Genomic DNA, 20,043 nt, shown 5'->3' with positions numbered 1-20,043 from the left:
GAACTCGTTGGCATTACTCCATCAAAAACATTGGGTCAGAGGATGTTGTAGCTAAGGGCAAGATGCTTGTTATCTGTAGTAGGTATACCGCCATTGCAGAAATAGATACATCTTTGTCTTCAGGCATTTTTTTGATCTCTGCTACTCCTCTGACCATTGTTTTTCAAATTGTAGATTGTGACTCGTTAGCAAGTTATAAAATCAATTTAGTGGGTGAGACCAGCATTTCTTTTTAATGGAGCAGAATAGGTCATTTCAGTGAATTCAGTAGTAAATATAAGTATTATTTTGTGAAACTGTCTAGGGAAAAAATTTTTTTCAGGGTAAATACATTTCATAAAACTTTCCAGTTATACCTGTGTATGTACTGGGCCTGATATAAAATGTATTTCTTAGCGTAGGTTGGGTCTGTTTGGAGACAAAGTATTGAATTCAGTGAGAGGTAGACCTGGGGAGAGAGTATGAATGGACTCTAACTGTAAACAGGTGTTGAGAGATAATTATCTAATTTTCTGCCGATAGCAGTTATGACACAGCAAGAGACCCTAGCTATCTGCCAAGGGGCAGGATGAGAGAAGACAAGGTAGTGAAAGGAGGTTGTCAGCCACCAAGATGGGTCCCATTTCATCCTGCAGTCCTCAGATGAGCACACCTGAATGAATGAAATCAACTATTAAATAAATACAGTGACCCTCCAGCGGCCAGAGGGATTGAAGAGCCTAAGCTCAGCGTTACACCTGAAGTCACAGCATCCAGTATCTGCAGGGCCGACCTGTGTAGCAGGCAGTGGCCAGGGCCCCTGAGCTTTTAGGGTCTACAAAAATGTTTCACCTTTTTTTAATCAAAAAAAAAGATATCATCCAGCTTCTTCTATAGTCACATTTATATCAACGCAGTTGTAAAGTACAATTTTTAATACTTTTTACGCAGTAAGGGGCTCACAAAGGCAGAAGTGCCTGAGGCACATGAAGGTCCTACACAGCTCTGGGCATCAGGGGTATCAGAATCGTTTGAGGCTTGCTGAGAATGCAGCCATCTGGGCACCGCTCTAGAGGTATAGCACCTGACTCCTTCGGGATGGGCCGGCACTTACAGGCTCTCCAAACTCCTCAGGTGATTCAAATAGCACAAAAGTTGAAGACTCTCTGGCCTTGGAGTAGACCACCCAGACCTATCACCAGCTCAGAGTGGGCTTGTTTTAGCAGGGCTGCTTGTTGGGGTCAGTTTGCCCTCCTCATTTACTAACTAAATCTGTCCTGTGCCCTTGCTGTAATTTTCAGCTGAATAGTATTAGTACTCTGAGGATCCCTTGATGCTGTCATTTTAGTTGTAGTCTTTTATCAGCAGTGGCCTGTTTATTATCAAGCTCTCCTGTATTTGCCTTTAAGGATGAAGATGTTTAACCACCAAAGAACATTTTCTAAGTACTTTAGTCAAAAAGGAGGAAATGACATATTTCTTTACTTTAAAAGAATTTGTATTGAAGTCTAGTTGATGTACAGTATTGTATGTTACACATGTACAATACCGTGATTCACCTTTTTTAAAGATTATACTCCATTTATAGTTATTATAAAATACTGGCTATATTCCCTGTTGGATGGCATATTTCTTTAGGTTGAGGGTCACTATAACATTTACTGACTGAGTCATTATACTTCGGTGCCATACACCCTGATATTCAGCCTTGCCCTAAGGTAACCAAACCACTGGAGAACAGGAGCAAATTCAAGAGAAGGTCTTGCCTTTTTATTCCTTACAGTCATTGTCAAACCCAAGTTCAGATGCCAGTGGCTGAGAAGCCACTCCTAAGCAATCAGATGTCTTTGCCAATCCACTTAAAAAACAGCAACAGCAAGAAAAATTTCAGGTCGTCTGTATTTAATGAAGCAGCAACTGTTGTCCCCTCAACCTCCTCTACTTGAAGTGCCAGTGTTGTTCCCTGGGGCCAGGGAAGAGCACCTTTATCCTCCTGGAGACCTGAGCCTCCAAGTTCACCATCTTCCCTGGCTCCACATGGGCATAGCTCTACACTCTTGGCCTCCAGAGCTTCAAAGGGAGAGACCCTACCATGAAAACCAAAGCCATAAGGGACAAGACCAAGGAAAACTGACAGTAACTCACAGATTGTCTGAGATGTTCTTCAGTCAGTCACATTAATCTAGAGGCCATGTTCTGTACTGGGAAGAACAAGGGGCTTGATGACACAGAGACCCAGATTCAACTGCTGGCTCTGAGGGCTATTACCCAGGTGACCTCAGACAAGGAAGCTTCTTGCACTCTGAGCATCCATTTCCTCAACCTTAAAATGGGGATATAATTCTTACCTCACAAGAGTGTTTGAGGAAATAAAATAAATACTGTATGCAAAAGCACCCGTTACACTACCTGGTATGATCTAGGCGCTCAATAAATTGTTTGAATCTGAAACTGGCCCAGAGAAGTTAAAAAAGAAACTTTCCATTACCATCCAATAGATACTGAGTTAGCAAATTAGCAATATGACTGCTTAATTCCTTTGGTTTATTTATGCACTTTAAAATCACCAAAAGCTAGGCTGCCAAGGAAAATATGCTATTTAATATCCTTAGATTCATTTAATCTTAACATAGAAGGTTTCACACTGAAGATGAGCGGGCATTACACTTTTTTTCCATTGGGCAGAACTAAGACTATGAGTAGAAGCTATAAGAAGGCAGATTGGGGTTCAATATTAAAAAGGTCCAATCGGAGACAGGGCTGCTGTGGTGCACAACTCCATGGAACACAATTCACCTCATCCCCAAGCTGGACCACAGCCCCTGGACTGTGATGGGCACGGCTACACTGCCCAGAGCCTTGACCCCGAGCTGTCCCACGTGCCGTAGACTGGTTCGTGAAGAACAACTTCCCTGCCGCAGAATCTCTGCAATTTGAGGTGAAGTGACAATAAGTCAAGGGTGTTGAAGAGATGGTTCTCATTTTGCTTAGGAGCCTGACTGGGCTTTTTCGTTCTTAATTGGTTTATGAAACACTTAGGAAGCACCCATTGTACATCAGGCACAGACCTCAGCTCAGGGATAAAAAGTAAGGCACCATTCGTGCTGCCTGGGAAGAAAGCAGCCCTACCCACTTAGTAATACTGTGCTCCCCGCAGCATGGAGTCCTGACATGACACCTGCTGTCTCTTCGTGGCAGCTGAAATTGCATCGCTGTGTCCTCTGCCTTTAAGATTAGTGTTATTCTTTGGGGTGGGGGTATAGCTCGGTAGAATGTTGCTTAGCATGCTCAAAGTCCTGGGGTCATCCCCCAGTTTAAAGAAAAAAAAATTTTTTTAAGATTAAGTTATTCCCTCCTTTCCTGGAAATACAAACCTGTATTTCCACAGATCTGATATCCATGGCTGTGAACACACAGTTGTAACTGGTTACCCTATTTAAATTCTCAAATTTATTGCTTTCAAGACAGGTTCATTCCAGTTATGAAGGAGAAGCTGAAGAAAGTCTGATTTCACTGACAAGGATCCTTTGATTTTAGAAAAAGCTGTTAAGAGAAGAAAAAAAAAAACCCTACCCTTGCTTTACAGTTAGATAATGTATAGACGAATAATATCTTCTGTAAAGGATACCAAAATGTTATCGTATGAAAGTAATGAGGTACTCTGGGTAAGCCTGGTAGTCATAAAATACCACGAATAAAGTTGGATTTTGCACACAATCTGTGACAGTGTCATATGAGTCAGTAGGATTTGTCTGATCCTTTAGAGGAGGCACAATTAATGACATATGTCCACGTGTGTAGATTCCAGTAAGTACTCGCACATAATACATGCGCTTCCTCCCATTCATGTCTGGTCTGGAGTATGTATCATTGGCAGAATAACTGGCATTGACAGCAAAATAGGTTCCCTTTCCAAATGCTGTAGCTGTGAAGAGAAAAACAAGACATTTTTAAGGATTTCAATTTAGTCTATAATTTGAAACATGTTGACCCAATATGTCAAAGAATGTTTAAAATAATGTTCAGTTCTCTCTAAAGCCTCTTAAAAAAATTTTTGTGTGTTTTTAATTTAAAAAAATCATTCCTCCACCCCAGAGGGCCAGTCAGTCTCTTTGAGATGACACATAGTGAGTCCATCCTAAAGCCTGGGCTGTAACAGGGTCCCCAGCCATGAGAGGAGAACACAGGCCATCCCCACTGCCCCTGGCCAGCTCAGGTTCTCATGCCTGACATCCACCTCCTTTGGAGCAGCCCCATTACGTGCTTCCTTACCATTCTTTCCAGCATAACTGCGGTTGAAACCTTTTCCATTGACAAGTGGCACTGACTCCACATCTGTCCCATGGAAGAGCAGCTTCTCATTTATTACTTGTCCATTCTTGGCATCCATGTTGTTTTTCTTTGTCTGGTAGTTCTTCCAGAGATCTGGATTCTGGATTCTCTCAATCTGCAAATCAATAAGGAAAATTGGCAGTCAATGCCAAGAACCCTTGGCAAGATACAGCAAATGAAACGTGACCACTGGTTTTCAGAAGCATAAATTACAGTAAACAGCAAATCCAATTCCAGATGGCAGCTTTCTGCATTCAGAACTCTTCTTAGATCCAGGGTTTTAAAAAACATGCCTTGGTAAGACTGTTAATTTAATTTAAAATTACCTTTTATGCAACACATGAGAGCAAACAATGTTTAGGATCTTAAGTCCTCATTGTATGAACGTGGTCCACCAAGCCTCTCCAGCTCCTAACTGTTCCCATTGCTACCTACCTCACTTAGTCACTTTCCCTCTCTCCTCCCCAGCCCTTCTGGGATACTGGTTTATCTAGCCATGCTCTAACAGTGGGAGAAGCACTAGAGTGTCTAGGCAAGAAGGAAATGAATTAATGGAAATTAATCTCTGGCCCAGCTGGAAGAGTGGGGCATGAATCCTGGCGGGAGGGAATCTTGTTATACACCAAAGTGGTTATGCTTTGCCCATACTTTTGGGCAGTGGCCTCCAGGGCTGTGCTGGAACTCCATGGGTCTTGGATTGCAGGTCAGTTTCTACACTCCCCTAAATTGCCGGGTAGTGGCAGTTTCATAAGGTTGACTTGGGAAAGAGTGCGGGATGGCTGAGAGGGGCTAGGCCCCTCATGGGGAGGCACAGGTGAAGGTTCCATTTGGTCAGAATCTTCTTCCAGTCCAGAGAACTCTCAAGTCTGACACCATTATTACCTGACTTTATCTGGTTCTTTTTTTTTTCTTCCAGTTTTGGGTTTCCCATTTTTAATTAAGATACAATGTGCCCTCTAGTTCCAAGTCTCAGCATTATCATGTATTTCATTGATCTGATTTATAATTTTAAAATTTATTTTTCCTTTTACCTATAACTAAGTTTCTAATCTTCAACCTGCCTACTTCCATTTTATTTCCATTTACCTTAAATTTTACTTATTTTACTCATTGTTAAAGCCTTAAAAATTGCTTCTTACAGAGTTTTAAAACCATTCTTAATTTCTTAGTCTTTTCATTCTTGTTTCTCACTCTCTTTTCTTATATATGCTGCTGAAGTGAGCACTGACCCTTTTAAAATTTAATAACCACACAGAGAGAAGAATTACTTCAAGTAATTTTTAACATGGTAATCTGATTCTATATTCCTACTGGGATGCATTCTAAGGTTAAAAAAAAAAAGCACTGCAAATAAATCTTAAGCTTTACTTAGGAGGCTTATTTAAGCAGCAGGCTTCTGGCTATGACAGACTACCTGTATCAGACCAATCTTCTTACCAAAAACTACTAAAAGAGCTGGTAGGGGGAGAAGTCTGTTTGAAGGCAACTAGTATTTGATGGGCCAAGCTCTTGGAGAGAAGGGAACTGCAGGGTGAACCAAAGTCAGAAGATAATAGAATAACTTCTTCAAAATGCTCAAATAACTGCCAATGAAGAATTCTATACCCAGCAAAAATATCTTTCAAAGAATGAAGGTGAAATACATTTTCAGACAAAAACTGAGAGGATTCATCACTTTCAGACCTGCACTAGAAGAAATACTAAAGCCAGAGGAAAATGATCCCAGATGGAAGCATGGAAATACAAGAAGGACTGAAAAGCAGTGGGGTGAAAGGGTAAATATGTTGGTAAATGTAAATAAGTACTTACTGTATAAAAAAATTAAAATGTTTTATAGGGTTTCAAATATACACAGAATTAAAGTACATGTTAAAAGTAGTACAAAAGGAAGGAGGGAAATAAATGGCATTAAAGTGTTCAAAGTTCATTGCATCGTCTGGTAAATGATAAATATACTAATTTGCATCAGAGTTTAATGAGTCAAAGATGCACACTGTAATCTCTCAGTAACCAATATAAGAACTGTAGTAGAAAGTATAATCAACAATCTAATAGGGGATGAAAATGTAATAATAAAAATACTCAATCCAGAAGAGGGCAGGAAAAGAAGGAAAAAAGAACAAAGAATAGATGTGATAAATAGAAAACCAAGATTAATATGGTATATTTAAAGCCAAACATCAGTAAATATGTAAATAGACTAAGTACCCCAATTAAAAGATAAAGATTGTCAGACTGGATGACGAAAAACAAAACTCAAGTATATGCTGCTACCAAAGGGCACATCTTAAATTTACAGTTATAGGAAGGTTAAAATAAAAAGGGTAGAAAAAATTTGGCATGCTAATAATAACCAAAAAATATTGCCAATAATAATTTTGGTATCATAATTTTGAAACATTTTTATGTATACTGTAGTATAAAACAAGTAAATATATAATATTAGGAACCAAAATTTTTATTGCACAGGAAAATACATATATAATCCAAGAAATTCAGGGAAAAATCTACATTATTGAGTTTTAAATGAAAACATCCATATGAACTCATGCTTTCTTAGCTTTAGCCATGAAAGAGCCTGGAAGCAATAACACCTTAGCAGTAAGCACACCTAGCGTGCAGATCTTGATTTCTCATTACCATTCCTCACTGAAAATAACTAGGGCTTCTTAGAAGAATGTCTGATTCCAAGCCTGAGACAGAGAAAGTACAGGTGAGCTGAAAAGACCCTGTGCCAGAAAGTGGAGAAATGTACAGATTAATGGGGTCATCAAAAGGATGTGGCAGCCAACTTGAGAGGGTCCCTATTAGCTATCTGTAGGATGATTTGTGAATCTAAAAGAATAATCACTGTAATTAAATGTAACATACTGAATTTTTTAAAAAGCAAGAGGGAAGGAAAATTCTTCTTTATCAAAATGCCAGATAATCAGTATAGACGGAATGACAGAAATAGAAAATTACCGTCTTGCAACCTCAATGCAATGTAATAGTGGATTCAGGAAAGGATCGTCAATGGATGTCAATCAGTAAAAGTCTTTATATAATAAGACTTTCATATTTTATATAACATAGATAAGCAATCAGGATTTACTGTATAACACAGAGAACAATAATCAGTATCTTATAATAACCTATAATGGAAAATAATCTGAATGTATATGTATGTATATATATGTATTAGATACGTATAGCTGAATCACTTTGCTGTACACCTGAAATTAATACAATATTGTAAATTAACTATACATCAATAAAAATAAATAAATAAATAAGAAGCTTCTGATTTGATGCATCACCTACAAAATATTCTTCTAAAAAATATTTACCTGAATTTACACAAGCCTTTCAACCTAGCTCCAAGTTTATCAGAAATAAAGAGGACAGAGGAATAAATTAAGTGACACCATGAGGAATCAGACAACTCTAAAGTCTATAAGAAAACTGCTTGAGTTTTCAAAATCTCTAGGCAAGACAGAGCCAGAATGTGGCACATTCTACAGCACAACTGGCTTAAAGTCTTCTAAAATTTCAATATCATGAAAAATAATGCTTAAAAGTGTAGGAGTACTGTTCTAGATCAGAACAGATGAAGGAGAGAAAAATGACTAGACGCAATGTGCGAGCTCAGACGGGCAGGGCTTGGCAGGAAGTTATAAGAAAGCTATTTTGAGCAACTGGAGAAATTTGAATATTGACTCTATGGGATATTATTGAATTAATGTTAATTTTCTTAAATGGGATAATATTTGTTTTATTTAGGAAATGTCTTTATGCTTAGGAGATACATGCTAAAATATTTAGGAGTGTCATATCTGCAACTTACTTTCAGTTGTTTCAGCAAAAACAGAGAAATTGAAGGGAAAAAAGCAAATGTTGCAAAACTGTTGAAGCTAGGTGGAAGTTCATGGATGTTAAAAACCTTAGTCATAAGATACGACAGTCATGGAGGATGACAGACCACCCATTTTTCCTGTTAGTGTTTTTGCACTACCAGATACCTCACAGAGGGGCCTTGAGTACAACCTAGCTCTGCTTTTACTGGTGTCACAGACTGGGACTTCACATAAGATTTTATTTGAAAAAAGGGTTCCAGTGTAAAGAGTAGTGAAGTCATTTCTCTGGCCAAGGTCTGCCAACATACGGTACCTTTCAGGGCCCGCCGCAGACATTTCGGGTCAACTGGACAGTCCTGCTCCATCTGGACTTGGCATCTTATTACAATGTGCCAGTCAGCCACTACCAGAGGACTGCAATGAAATTTATCTCAGAACCAGACCATCAAAGAGCTACATACTTGAATTACATTTTCTTGGTACCACCAGCTGTTTTGCTCAACTGGTTTACACTGAGGGAATCTAAGTATCTATCTATCAGGCACGTTTATTTACTCTTCCAGGTTTATTGAGATGTAATTTACATACATACAGCATGTATGTAAGTTTAAGATGTACAGCATAGTGTCTTGACTTACATACATCATGAAACAATCTCCAAAAGTCCAGTGAACACCCATCATCTCATATAGACACAAAATTAAAGAAATGGAAAAAATCTTGGAATTGTTGTTTGCTTGCTTCACAAAGTAAATATATATCTCTAGTATTCTAATATCATATTATAATCTAATATTATATTGTAATAACTGACTCAAGAATCTCAATTCTAATGTCTCAGTAATCACAGTGATATGAGTAGAAACCAGAACTTAAAATATAATTGCCATAAAATATTCTAATTCTGAGTAAAAAATGTGATAGGAAGTGAATGAAAATGTATTTACCCAGGTCCGTGATACCCCTTTTCCATCATTTAGAAACTCCACGCCAGCAGAAGGCTCACCTTCTCTATGATGAAGTTTGAGCAGGTCTCGTTAAACTTCCTGGCCACAGTTTTGTACTCTGGATGATGAGGCTGCAGCTCAACCACATGGACACCCTGCTGCTTCATATCAGTCCAGTTTGGGGGGAGCTCAACTGCAAAGTAGACATTTGAAAACACCCTCACACCTGGGAAGACTCATCCACATTGTCTACATTCCTGGTATACTTTGAAAAACTGAATGTTATTTGTGCTCTTGTTTTACAATCTCCTAATTCAAGGTGTTCAAGAAGCTCCTTATCTTTGGAGAAGAATGTCTTTGAAAATGTGGGCCACAGATAACCTGCATTAGAACCAACTATAATGCTTGTTTAAGGAAAAAAAAACAATAAAACAAAACAAACTTCAAAACCTGCATGTTAACAAGTTTTGATCATGCTCGGATTTGAGAACTGTTGGTGTAATATAAGTTAGCTGCATATTCTGTGCAGTCTCTAAGCTGTCATAACTTAATAATTTAACAATAAATGATTTCTCTACAATGTTTTCAATAAATAATCACTACTATTTTGTTTACAAATGCATGGGTTTTTGCCAGAACTCACCACCACCACAAAGTCCACCACATCTATTCTCTCATTAATCTTCACAGCATCCTTAAGAGTTGGGTGGGTGGGAGGTTTTGCTACGTGGCAGGCTGTGGTGGCAGCTCTGTCTTCCTTTCTGCTAAACAGAATACTATACTTGTCATTTCCCCAAGGTTGCTCAGAGTCTGAGGAATTTGTCCACAGGGATCTCTCAAGAGATGAAGACAATGTTCTGGAAGCCAATTCACTAGTTTTCAGTGGGGGATCTATATGGTCTAAAGGCAGAAATGGCTGTCTATAGGAGACAAGCATTCCCTTCTCTGGAATTTTGAAGGCTGCTTCCTGATGTGTGTGTCAAGGAACTTTAGCCTCAGGGCGGAAGAGGAGTGACTTCTGGGAGAAGATCCTATAGTCTCCCCATCACTCTGGGTTGTCAGTCACAGACACAGAGGAGCACTCTCTGACTAGGCTGTCTTCAGCCTTTTGTTCTAGAAAACCTGGGCTACTTTTCTTTACAGGACTTTCCTGACTAAAGCAGCCATTACTTTGCCACCAAAACTGGCTCTGGGAAGCTGGTAAACTGTAGTGATGGGAACAAATGCAGCGTTTGACTATTGCTACCATTAAGATAATCACCATCAGCTGTTGGGGGCAGCCATGCTGGATTTTCTCGGCCAAAATGTCAGCTCCTTAAGCTCAGAGACCAAGTTTTCTATTTTCTTCTGTAAGGGTTACTTGAATTTTATATACCTGAACAACATTTTGATGTATGTACAACACACAACACAGGCGTAAAGTAATGGACAACAAGCACCAAAATTTGATTCACCTTCAGATTTTCTATGGCGCCGAACAGGTAAACTGTTTCCCTTTGCGTCTGTAGCAGTGTATGTGTTCAAGTCCACTGTGTAGCTCTGGTGATTAATTTTGACACCAATTGTCTTTCTCTTTTCTTTCTTGGCATCCTCCAATTGCATATTTGTTATTTTGTCAAAACTATGAAAAATGTTATTGTTCTCATATTGCCATTCTACAAAATCTCTGGTACGATCTGCCAGGGATTCCTGTTCTTTGGATGCTCGAACTCTCTTGATCATGTCCTCAATTACATTTCTAGCCTGCATCACATCCACGGTAATTCCAGAAACCTCAATCAAAGGTTTGTCATGGTCCAACTTAATGGTGATGTTTAACTTCCTCTGAAGCTCATTCAATTCCCTATATTCCTTTTCATCAAAATTTTTGACACATTCATCTTCGCTGGTGTAAGGACACTGTTCCTTTTGAATGAGTTCCTGTATCCAGGAGATGGCATTTTCTACACATTTTCCATTTTCACCACACACCTCAAAAACTGCTATTTCTGTTTTCTTTTCCAAAACCAAAGGATTCCGTTTTTTGGGAGATTTACCTGAGAAGCCCAAAAACGCTAAAAAATACAAGAAAAGATTAGCTCTCCCTCCCTCCCTTCCTCCCCACTCCTTCCTTCCCTCCCTCCTCTCCTTCCTTCACTCCTTCCTTCCTTTCTTGTCACCATGCTGTACATTACATCCCTAGCACTTACTTATCTTACAATTGGATGTTTTTACCCTTTGACCACCTTCACCCATTTCATCCATCTCCCACCCCCTTCCACCCACCAACTCCATCCTACCTCTAGGAATCACCAATCTGCCCTCTGCATCTATGAGTTCAGTTTTTTTCTTAAGATCCCATGCATAAGTACTATCATACAGTATTTGTCTTTTTCTGTCTTATTTCACTTAGCATAATGCCCTCAAGGTCCATCCATGTTGTTGAAAATCTCAGGATTTCCTTATTTTTTATGGCTGGGTAATATTTCACTTTATGTATATGTGTATATATACAAATCTTTTTTTTTTTTTTTTTGGTGGGGGGAGGTATTTAGGTTTATTCATTGATTTATTTTTAGAGGAGGTACTGGGGATTGAACCCAGGACCTCATGCATGCTAAACATGCACTCTACCACTTGAGCTATAGCCTACCCCCTCAAATCTTCTTTATAGTTGATTTTTCAATGTTTCCATACTGTGACTATTGTAAATAATGCTGTAGTGAACATGGATTCAAGAGAGTGATTTCATTTCCTTCAAATATATACCCAGAAGTGGGACTGCTGGATCATATAGTAGCTCTATTTTTAGTTTTTTGAGGAACCTCCACACTGTTTTTCACAGTGGCTGCACCAATATATATTCCCACCAACAGTGCATGGAAGTTGACTTTTCTTCACATCCTCACCAACACTTGTTATTTCTTGTCTTTTTGATAATAGCTGTTCTATCATGTGAGGTGATCATTCATTATGGTTTTGATTTGCATTTCCCTGATGCTTAATGATGTTGAGCACATTTTCATGTACCTATTGACCAATTGTGTATAATTTTTGGAAAAATTTCTATTCAGATCCTTTGCCCATTTTAAAATCAGATTGTTTGGTTTTTATTCTGTTGATTTGTATGAGTCCTTTATATATTTTGGATTTTAACTCCTTATCAGATATACAATTTGCAAATATTTTTTCCCATTGCCTTTTCATTTTGTTGATGATTTCCTTTGCTATGCAGAAGCTTTTTAGTCTGGAGTCCCATGTATTTATTTTTGCTTTTGCAAAACTGGAAAAAAGCTAATAACTACCCCAAAAAAAGGATGTAGAAAAAAGAATAACTATTTCTCACATGACATCAATATTAGGAAAGGGCATTTCATAAAAATGTACAACTCACATGCAATTTTAGACATCATAGACTGTTGGGGAGAAGGCTGAAGTCCTCTTTTTTTCATGTTGGCATAAAACACATCCAGTACTTGAGGCAGAAAGATAACAACCTTAACTTTTTTTATGGACCGGACCAATCCTTTCTGGGTGAAGTCTTCGATGGCATCAATTATGGCTGTAGCAACATTATCTGGGTTTTGTTTGGCACTTCCTAGAAAGGCAAATAATAAAAATGACTGGGAAAAAAATCCAACTGGATTTAAAAAAAGAAAAGAAGACTCAACTGGAAAAGCCTGAAGAATAAATTAGGGATTCCCACTCAGAATAAATTCCCACTCCCCAACTCCTTCATCACCATTGACTTTTCTAACATCGCATGGGCAAACACTGCTGAAGTCCTAGATGCAGTGGGAGTTTTGGTTCCAGGATGTCAGGAAGCCAACATCCCCAAAATGAACAAAGGACCCAGAAACATAACTTAGTGTCTGGTTTTCATATCTGCTTCATTCAGCAGATCCCAGCTCACAATGTTCTTCTGTGTTACAGAGCACACTTAACATTTTTTGGCTCATGAGCATCTTCAAAAGATCCATAAAAAGCAAAAGATACTAATGTATGTTGAAATATCATGCTCCTTAAAGAGAACAACAATTATTTTTTTGTTCAGTCATTCCTTGAGTTTACGCATAGATCCTTACTCTCGCAGGTGTCTTTGATTTAAACTGAGCTGATTTTGTAGGACACCTGGAGCTATAAGCCACTTGCTATAATCTGTAATTCTTTGCATACAAGTTATCCATGAGCCTCCAAGAAGTTTTTCCTCCCACAGTCAGTGCGATTTTAGCTGACTTTGTAGGATTCAAGGTTGCCACCTGAACAGGTCTTTTCCTCTTTCAAACGTGCTCCATATGTTGTTTCTCCAGCCTTCTGCCTAAGTAAAAGCTCCTTGAAAAGGCTCGTGAAAAGCCATGGAAGCTGCTGTCACATGTTCGGGGGAGGAGCAATGTAAAAGTCCCCTGGCCAATTGGTGTGACAGACAAGGAGCCCACCTGGATGATCCCTGTTGATGGTGCTCACTGTTACTGCAGAAATGAGAGCAGACTTCTTTGACTTGGCTATGTAGACAACTATAGGAATGTAGACAAGCCCTGTATAAAACTAACCCAGAGGGTTTGTTCAGTTGTTGTTTGTTTGTTTTTTTTTTATTAGATGATCAAGGGAAGAGAGAAATTCTCCATCGCAAAGCTATAGTTATTCCATGATATTTGGAATATTTGTAAGAATTTAAATGGGAGTGCTCAGATACATTCATTCACTGTCAGTAAGCTAGGCACTCAGGACACAGGATGTGCGAAGTGGGGATGAACAGGTGCTCAACAGGTGAAGTATGGAAAGCTGAGGGAAAGCCCATGCCAGGTGGGACTGTGAAACGGGTGTGATATGTTGAACCTGGTATGTTCAGGAGAATAGATCTGTTTTTGAAAACGGTAAACTCAGGGATAGAGGTTGAGCATAGGAGGCTCTGGAGCAAGGAGCACAGGTCTAAACAGGTGTAGGCAAAAGACAAGAGCTGAAAAAAGAGAGGAGGCTAGAAAAAGAGTCGAGTGTAGGAACTGAGGAGATGCATAGTAAGTAAAGTCAGCAGAACCAAGTGACCACCTGGCTTTGTACTTGCCCCTTTGTCCTACGACCTTCATGTGTATTTCATGAGTCACACTGCACGGCAGCTGTTTGTTGATGTGTCTGTGGGTCACAGTAGGCCGGGCACCCCTTATGGACTGGACCCTTTTCTTAGTCATCTTTCTGTCCCTGGTACCCCAGCTCAGTGCCTGGCACATGGTAGGCACTCACTAAATATTCAATCAAACAAATTAAGAAGCTAATGCACACAGAAGTGATAAAGAGGATAGAGTCAAGGATCTTAGACAGAAAGTGACGCTTTTAACAGGCTCAGGATGTAAGAGGAAGGGCAGGTTTCGGGGAGAAGACAGTGCACAGAGTTTGGAGTTTGCTTTGAGCTTGAGATGCCTGCAGGAACCACGACTGCCCACTCCCTCCCCTCGAGTGAGGAGAGAGTCTGTGAGGAATGAGGAGAGGGCTTCCTTTACTGCCAGAAACTGTCTCGATCACAGTCCCAATTCAACTCATAAACACCACTGAGGGAGGAAGCTCCCCTATTCATCTAAAGTGGTGGTGGAGATAGGTAAAGAAGACAAGCAAGGAGAATTTGCTAACCTTGATTTATTTATGCAGACCAGCAATGCAGCCAGGTCCATGGAAGAAACAACAGGTCTGCAGTAACCAGAAATATTTATACAAAACTAAAATTTTCCTTATTTCCTCTGTGACTCCACCCAGGGACTTCCTTGAAAAGATCTGTGCCACCCTTGGCTGCCTGATTTCTTGGCACAAATAAAGTTAAGGTGGAAACACAAGACCGGAGCTCAGAGGGAAAAACAGATGGAGATGGAGACTGGGGAGTCATTAGTGGGTGTCCATAAAAAATGATAGGGAGATAGGTAGACAGACAGACAGACAGATAATACGTTAGGACTGGAAGATACATGAGGGAATGAAAGCATAAAGGGAGTGTAAGTTTCACTCTTTAGAAATAGAGAACTAATAAAGCAGACATAGCAGTCCATGTGGGAACATTAAGAGGAATGAAAAATAAGAGAAATCAAACTATGAGATAGAGGATTAGAAGACGGCCCAGAAAGTGACAAGGATGGTTAGGTCTATTGAAGCTACACTTCTGGAGAGCCTAGAATGCCAGCGTGAGACACTCAAACTTAGATTCCTGAGCAATGGGATAATCAATCCAGTGCTGAGCATGCTCTCTTTGGGACCAATCAGCTCTATTCCGCTTCAAGCCTGAGACTGTCTGCCTCCCCTGAGCAGCTCCCTTAAAATCGACCAAGCTGGAATTCCTGATCAGTGCACACAACTCAGATTCCTGGGAAAGAGCTCAAAGAGCACCACCTTACAAATGATAAACGCAAAGCACCATCCTTATAAAGGAAGACTCATACAATCATTACGTAATTTGAAGAAAACAAGAAGTTCCAAAGAGGCAGGCAGGCTGAAACGAGGAAGGTGGAGGGTTGAGTTTCTGACCCATAAAAAGGTTCTGATGACTGAGAGGCCCAGATGCCCTGCGGCCAGCCTACTACTGTTGAAGAGGTGAGGGAAGAGGAGTGGCCATGCTGAATAGGAGTCAGCCACAAGGAGGCTGAGGTCCATGCTCTGATGTTTCCATGGAGGGTGCTGGAGCGGGAGGTTAAAGACTAAATAATGAGGGATATGCAGGGGATCGAAAAAAAGAGAAGGAGCTGATGAAAGCGATGAGAGGTGGGCTTTCTTTCTCTCCCCCTTCCTTCCTCTCCCTTCCTGTCCATATGAGAAAGCAGATTTTTAATATCCCAACACTCCAGTTTTTTTCATTCTTTCCTCTTTTGCTTTGCCCCCAGGCTTTGCTACTTCCCTCAGGGGCTGCCCTGGGGTGAGGAAGTGCCCTGACACAGACTCAGCAGTAATGACATTAACCACGTTAACCATCAGCACCAAATCCGGGGGGAGTGGCCACCTTGGGATTTAGCCTCTACGGCTAGAGGCTACAAACCTGTCCCAATGGCTGGGAGGCAAATGGATGAGTAATTCCGGTTTTCACACTCTTGCAAAACACAGGAAACCGAGTTCTTGACATCATTTCCACCAATGACATGAATAATATTCTTGCACTTCAATAATCCTCCTTGGGTAATTATATAATTACTGTGTCCCTGTTGAGCTGGGAAACACAAGACAAAAGATGCAAAAGTAGGTGCTGAACCCACTCTTTGAAAATATCTGAATTGGCAAATAAAACATTTTATGTGGATCAGAGACTCCTGGAATACTACCTTTAATGAATCTTTCTTGCTTCTCTTTTAACTCAGAGATTAGTTTTCATTTCTAATTCTCTACAGCTGGAACTCCTTAGTAAAAGGTATGGTTTTAAGATCACTATATTGTCTCCCCAATCTCAAGACCTTCCCCATCCTCCACAGCCTCCCGTATTCAGTCTGCCACTTAAAATTCAGATCCAATAAAATAGCGTTGTGCCTTACCTTGGTGAGTACATTCCATTTCCACAGTTTTCCCAGCACGTTCTAAAATTGCTTTGGAGACCCCTACATGAGAAAGTCAAGATTGCAATGCACATGAATAAAAAAGCCATTACAGGACCTTTGGATCACAGTGATATCCTCTATCTATACACTTTCCCCATCATCAGAGGAATCCTATAACTTGGGTATTCCCGATAACAATGAAGAAAAAAAAACCGATGAAAGAGCTGTTACCAATTATGAGAAACAGTGTCAAAATAACTTTTAAATTACTAATTAATAGTAAGAAGCCAAAGTTGTAGAAACCAGTTTGGCTGTAGGAAATCTCCTTTACAGGTCTACTGTGACTATTACACTAGTCAAAATTCTACAAGTCAAGTACCTGTTTTGAGATTAAATGTCTTGGATGTTGAATTAACGATCACATCTGCCTTTTCTGTGGTAATGTCTCCAGAGGCTACCTGGAAAATGATGGGCCCAATCTTCGTTTCATACACTCCTAAATCAGGGCTAGAAACAGTCCCATGGGAACCTGACAAGGAAAAAAAAAAAAAAAAAGGCAGGAGGGGTCAGTAACAGGTCAGCAACAACAAGAATTAACTAGATCTCATGGTCCTCACCTCTGCCCCTCTCATCCTTCCCCCTCACTCTCTCTGTGACTTGTGGCATTTAACCTGGCCCTGGCCCTGAGCCCCTGTGATGGTCTGTTTCTGGAAAAGGATTATAAAATGTAATACATATCAAATGAGGACCTCTGCTGCTGGCCAAGGTGGTCAGCCCACTCGAGCATTTCTCTGCCACTGGTAATAACTAAAAACGTGGGACAGATACAAAAAGCCCCTCCCTGAGAAATGAGAAGTTCACCACAGCAGGCAGATTGAAGGGAGGGGTTCAAAACTTGAAGCAGCAGCCTGTACAGAGGAGAGTTTCCTGTTTTGTTGTGTTTTGAAAATTTCCCTCATTTTCTCTTCCAGCTTTGACCCAAGCGTGGCCCTCGTCGCAGACCAACCTAGTGAAACAGGCAGCAAAACTCTCAGAGCACCCCTGTCTTTGTGGCCAGAGGGTTGAGAAAATGGGTCCCTGGGAGCTGAAGCATATGGCAAAGAGGCCTCATCTTTTCTTTTTCCATGTTTTTCCTTCTTTAATCCAGGCCCTGTCCCAAGGTGCCCTGGTTGCAGAACTCAACAGTGACACCGCTGGGAGCTAAACCCTAAGAGACATTCTGTCTTTCTGTCTAGAAGAATCAGTCTGAAAAGCGTCTATGTGGTGTATGGGACATCCCTGGTTTTTTGTTTATTTGCTCTGCCCCCGCCTCACCCCCCTACCCCTGCCCTTTCTTTTCTCTCTGCTTTGCCCAAGGGCAACCCTGATCACACAAAACCATGAGGCAACAGAACAACCAGGCAGATTCAGCTCTGAGAAAACCTTGTCTTTCTGGCCAGAGGACCTGGAAAATAGGCTCCTGTGAGTCAGAGAGTGTAATGGGAATGCTAGAGAGGTGAGCCGGAGAAGGTGACCCCCTGTTCTGTGTGTGAACTAGTGTCAACCCTGAGCGCACCCCAGAGCTGGGCACATGGGGCAGACCCAAGCAGCACAGGAACGTCCTTGAGAATGCAATTGACTTTGGAACCTCTGCCCACACAGGTGAGGCGGAACTTTTAGAATGAAGTTAACTGATTGGCTGCCTGCTCAAACAAGCAAACAAAACAATCACCATTTTCTAGAGGATTCTACCAGCACCCAAGTCTCACAACATAATGTTTAAAATGCTCATTCTAGAACTGAAAATCGCTTATCATACAAAGAACCAGGAAAACGTGGCCAGTTCTCAAGGATAAAGACACTCGGTGCAGACGCTAATCTCAAGATGATTCAGATGCTGGAATGGTCAGACAAAGACTTTAAAGCATCTACTATAACTATGCTCCCTGAGGTCAGAATAAACATATTTGAGTGCATGGAAATGATTTGGAATTAATGGAAAAATAGGAGGCTCTGTAGAGAAATATAAACTATAAGAATCAAGTGGATATTTTAGAACTTTAAAATACAATGTCTAAAATTTAAAACTCACAGGATAGGCTCAATAGTGTAGTAGACAGAAAAAAAAGTCAGCTAATTTGGAGGTAGATCAATAAATATTATCCAATTTGAAAAACAGAGAGAAAAAAGATTGACAGAAAAAAAAAAAAGAACAGATCATCAAGGACCTATGGGACATTATCAAAAGGCTTACCATCCATGTTACTGGAGCACCAGAAGGTGAGGAGAGAGAGACCAGTGCAGAAAAATATATTTGAGAAATGACTGAAAAATCCCCAAATTGGACGGAAGACATGCATATTCAGATTCAAGAAGCCTCAGCAAACTTCAAACAGGATAAACTCAAATATACAACAGTAACTTTGACAGAGGAGAAGCTCTCGGTTGGTATTATCTCTTTAAGTATGTCTATTTCTGAAAACACATATCACATCATCCTTAGAAAATAGTAGCCTCGTCTCTGTTTAAGAGCCCATTGTGCAGATTATATAGCCTGGCCTGCCTACTCTTTCCCTCCAGATCACACAAACATGGCCAGGGCCTTGCATGCCCAGGTATATGGAATATAATTTAATATCTTCTTTGTCACAAATTGATTTTTTCATAAAAATCATCCTATCATTTTTCACTTATCACTGAATAGTTATTTAGCAACAAGAAATAATGTCTCAATTTATAAGTTTTACTGAACCTTGTGTGTCTTCAGCCATGGGAATTTTGTCACTGACGAAATTTCCATTAGCCCTTCTGGCAAATTCATCTGAAAATGCCTGTAAATACAAAGACAGTTTTGACCACTACAGTCCTCAGTAGATGAATGAATTTGAGTCATCAAGACTTTTGATCCTGCATGCACAAATGTTCAGGAGGGAACAATTCTCAAAGTATTATTTATTTTTATTATAGATTTCTAAGTTATGAGAAAATACATAAATTCCATTTTGATAAATACATACTATGAAAATTATAAAGACGTGAACAAAGGTATAAATACTAAGATATTCTTTATAATACTATTTATAATCAAGAAAAAAATTAAACAGTTTAAAAATCCAATGGGAAAATGGTTAAATAAATTTTAGTAGGTCCATATGTATTTAGTATTTAGCAGCCATTAAAAATCACGTTTTCAGGGGGAGGGTGTAGCTCAGTCACAGAGTGCATGCTCAGCACGCATGATGTCCTGGGTTCAATTCCCAGTACCTCCATTATAAAAATAAATAAACAAATAAAAATCTTTATTTTTAAATCACATTTTCAAAGAATAGTTAATGGCATAGAGAAATGCTTATTTTATACTATTAAATGAAAAAAGAATGATACTAAATTACATTATATAATCCCACTTTTAGAAGTCCATATACATAAAAGACCAGGATGATACACAACTAGAAGAATTTAAGTATTTTTATATTATTCAAAGTTTCTACA

The 20,043-nt window shown here is 39.7% G+C and overlaps 1 protein-coding gene across 3 annotated transcripts in view; it reads right to left on the bottom strand.

Annotated features, from left to right (window-relative positions):
• Positions 1 to 865: 865 nt before the first annotated feature.
• The window catches only part of PARP14 (poly(ADP-ribose) polymerase family member 14), a 43,247-nt gene continuing 24,069 nt past the window's right edge, over positions 866 to 20,043 (bottom strand). Inside the window, exons 9-17 of one of the 3 annotated variants that reach the window (XM_074364683.1) lie at positions 19,304 to 19,382; positions 16,952 to 17,101; positions 16,570 to 16,632; positions 16,083 to 16,250; positions 12,468 to 12,671; positions 10,549 to 11,130; positions 9,154 to 9,287; positions 4,252 to 4,426; positions 866 to 3,904 (exon numbers count right to left, since the gene is read on the bottom strand). In XM_074364683.1, coding sequence (XP_074220784.1) covers positions 3,615 to 3,904; positions 4,252 to 4,426; positions 9,154 to 9,287; positions 10,549 to 11,130; positions 12,468 to 12,671; positions 16,083 to 16,250; positions 16,570 to 16,632; positions 16,952 to 17,101; positions 19,304 to 19,382 — 1,845 coding nt within the window. In that variant the 3' untranslated portion in view covers positions 866 to 3,614. Of the gene's footprint in view, positions 3,905 to 4,251; positions 4,427 to 9,094; positions 9,288 to 10,548; positions 11,149 to 12,467; positions 12,672 to 16,082; positions 16,251 to 16,569; positions 16,633 to 16,951; positions 17,102 to 19,303; positions 19,383 to 20,043 lie in introns of those variants that run through there. The other 2 variants (XM_010970904.3, XM_074364693.1) reach the window with 2 other exon arrangements.

This window comes from Camelus bactrianus, chromosome 1, assembly GCF_048773025.1.
Source record: "Camelus bactrianus isolate YW-2024 breed Bactrian camel chromosome 1, ASM4877302v1, whole genome shotgun sequence".
NCBI lineage: Eukaryota > Metazoa > Chordata > Mammalia > Artiodactyla > Camelidae > Camelus > Camelus bactrianus.
Note: the sequence above shows the minus strand (reverse complement) of the source record. Positions and strands in the feature narration are given on the sequence as shown.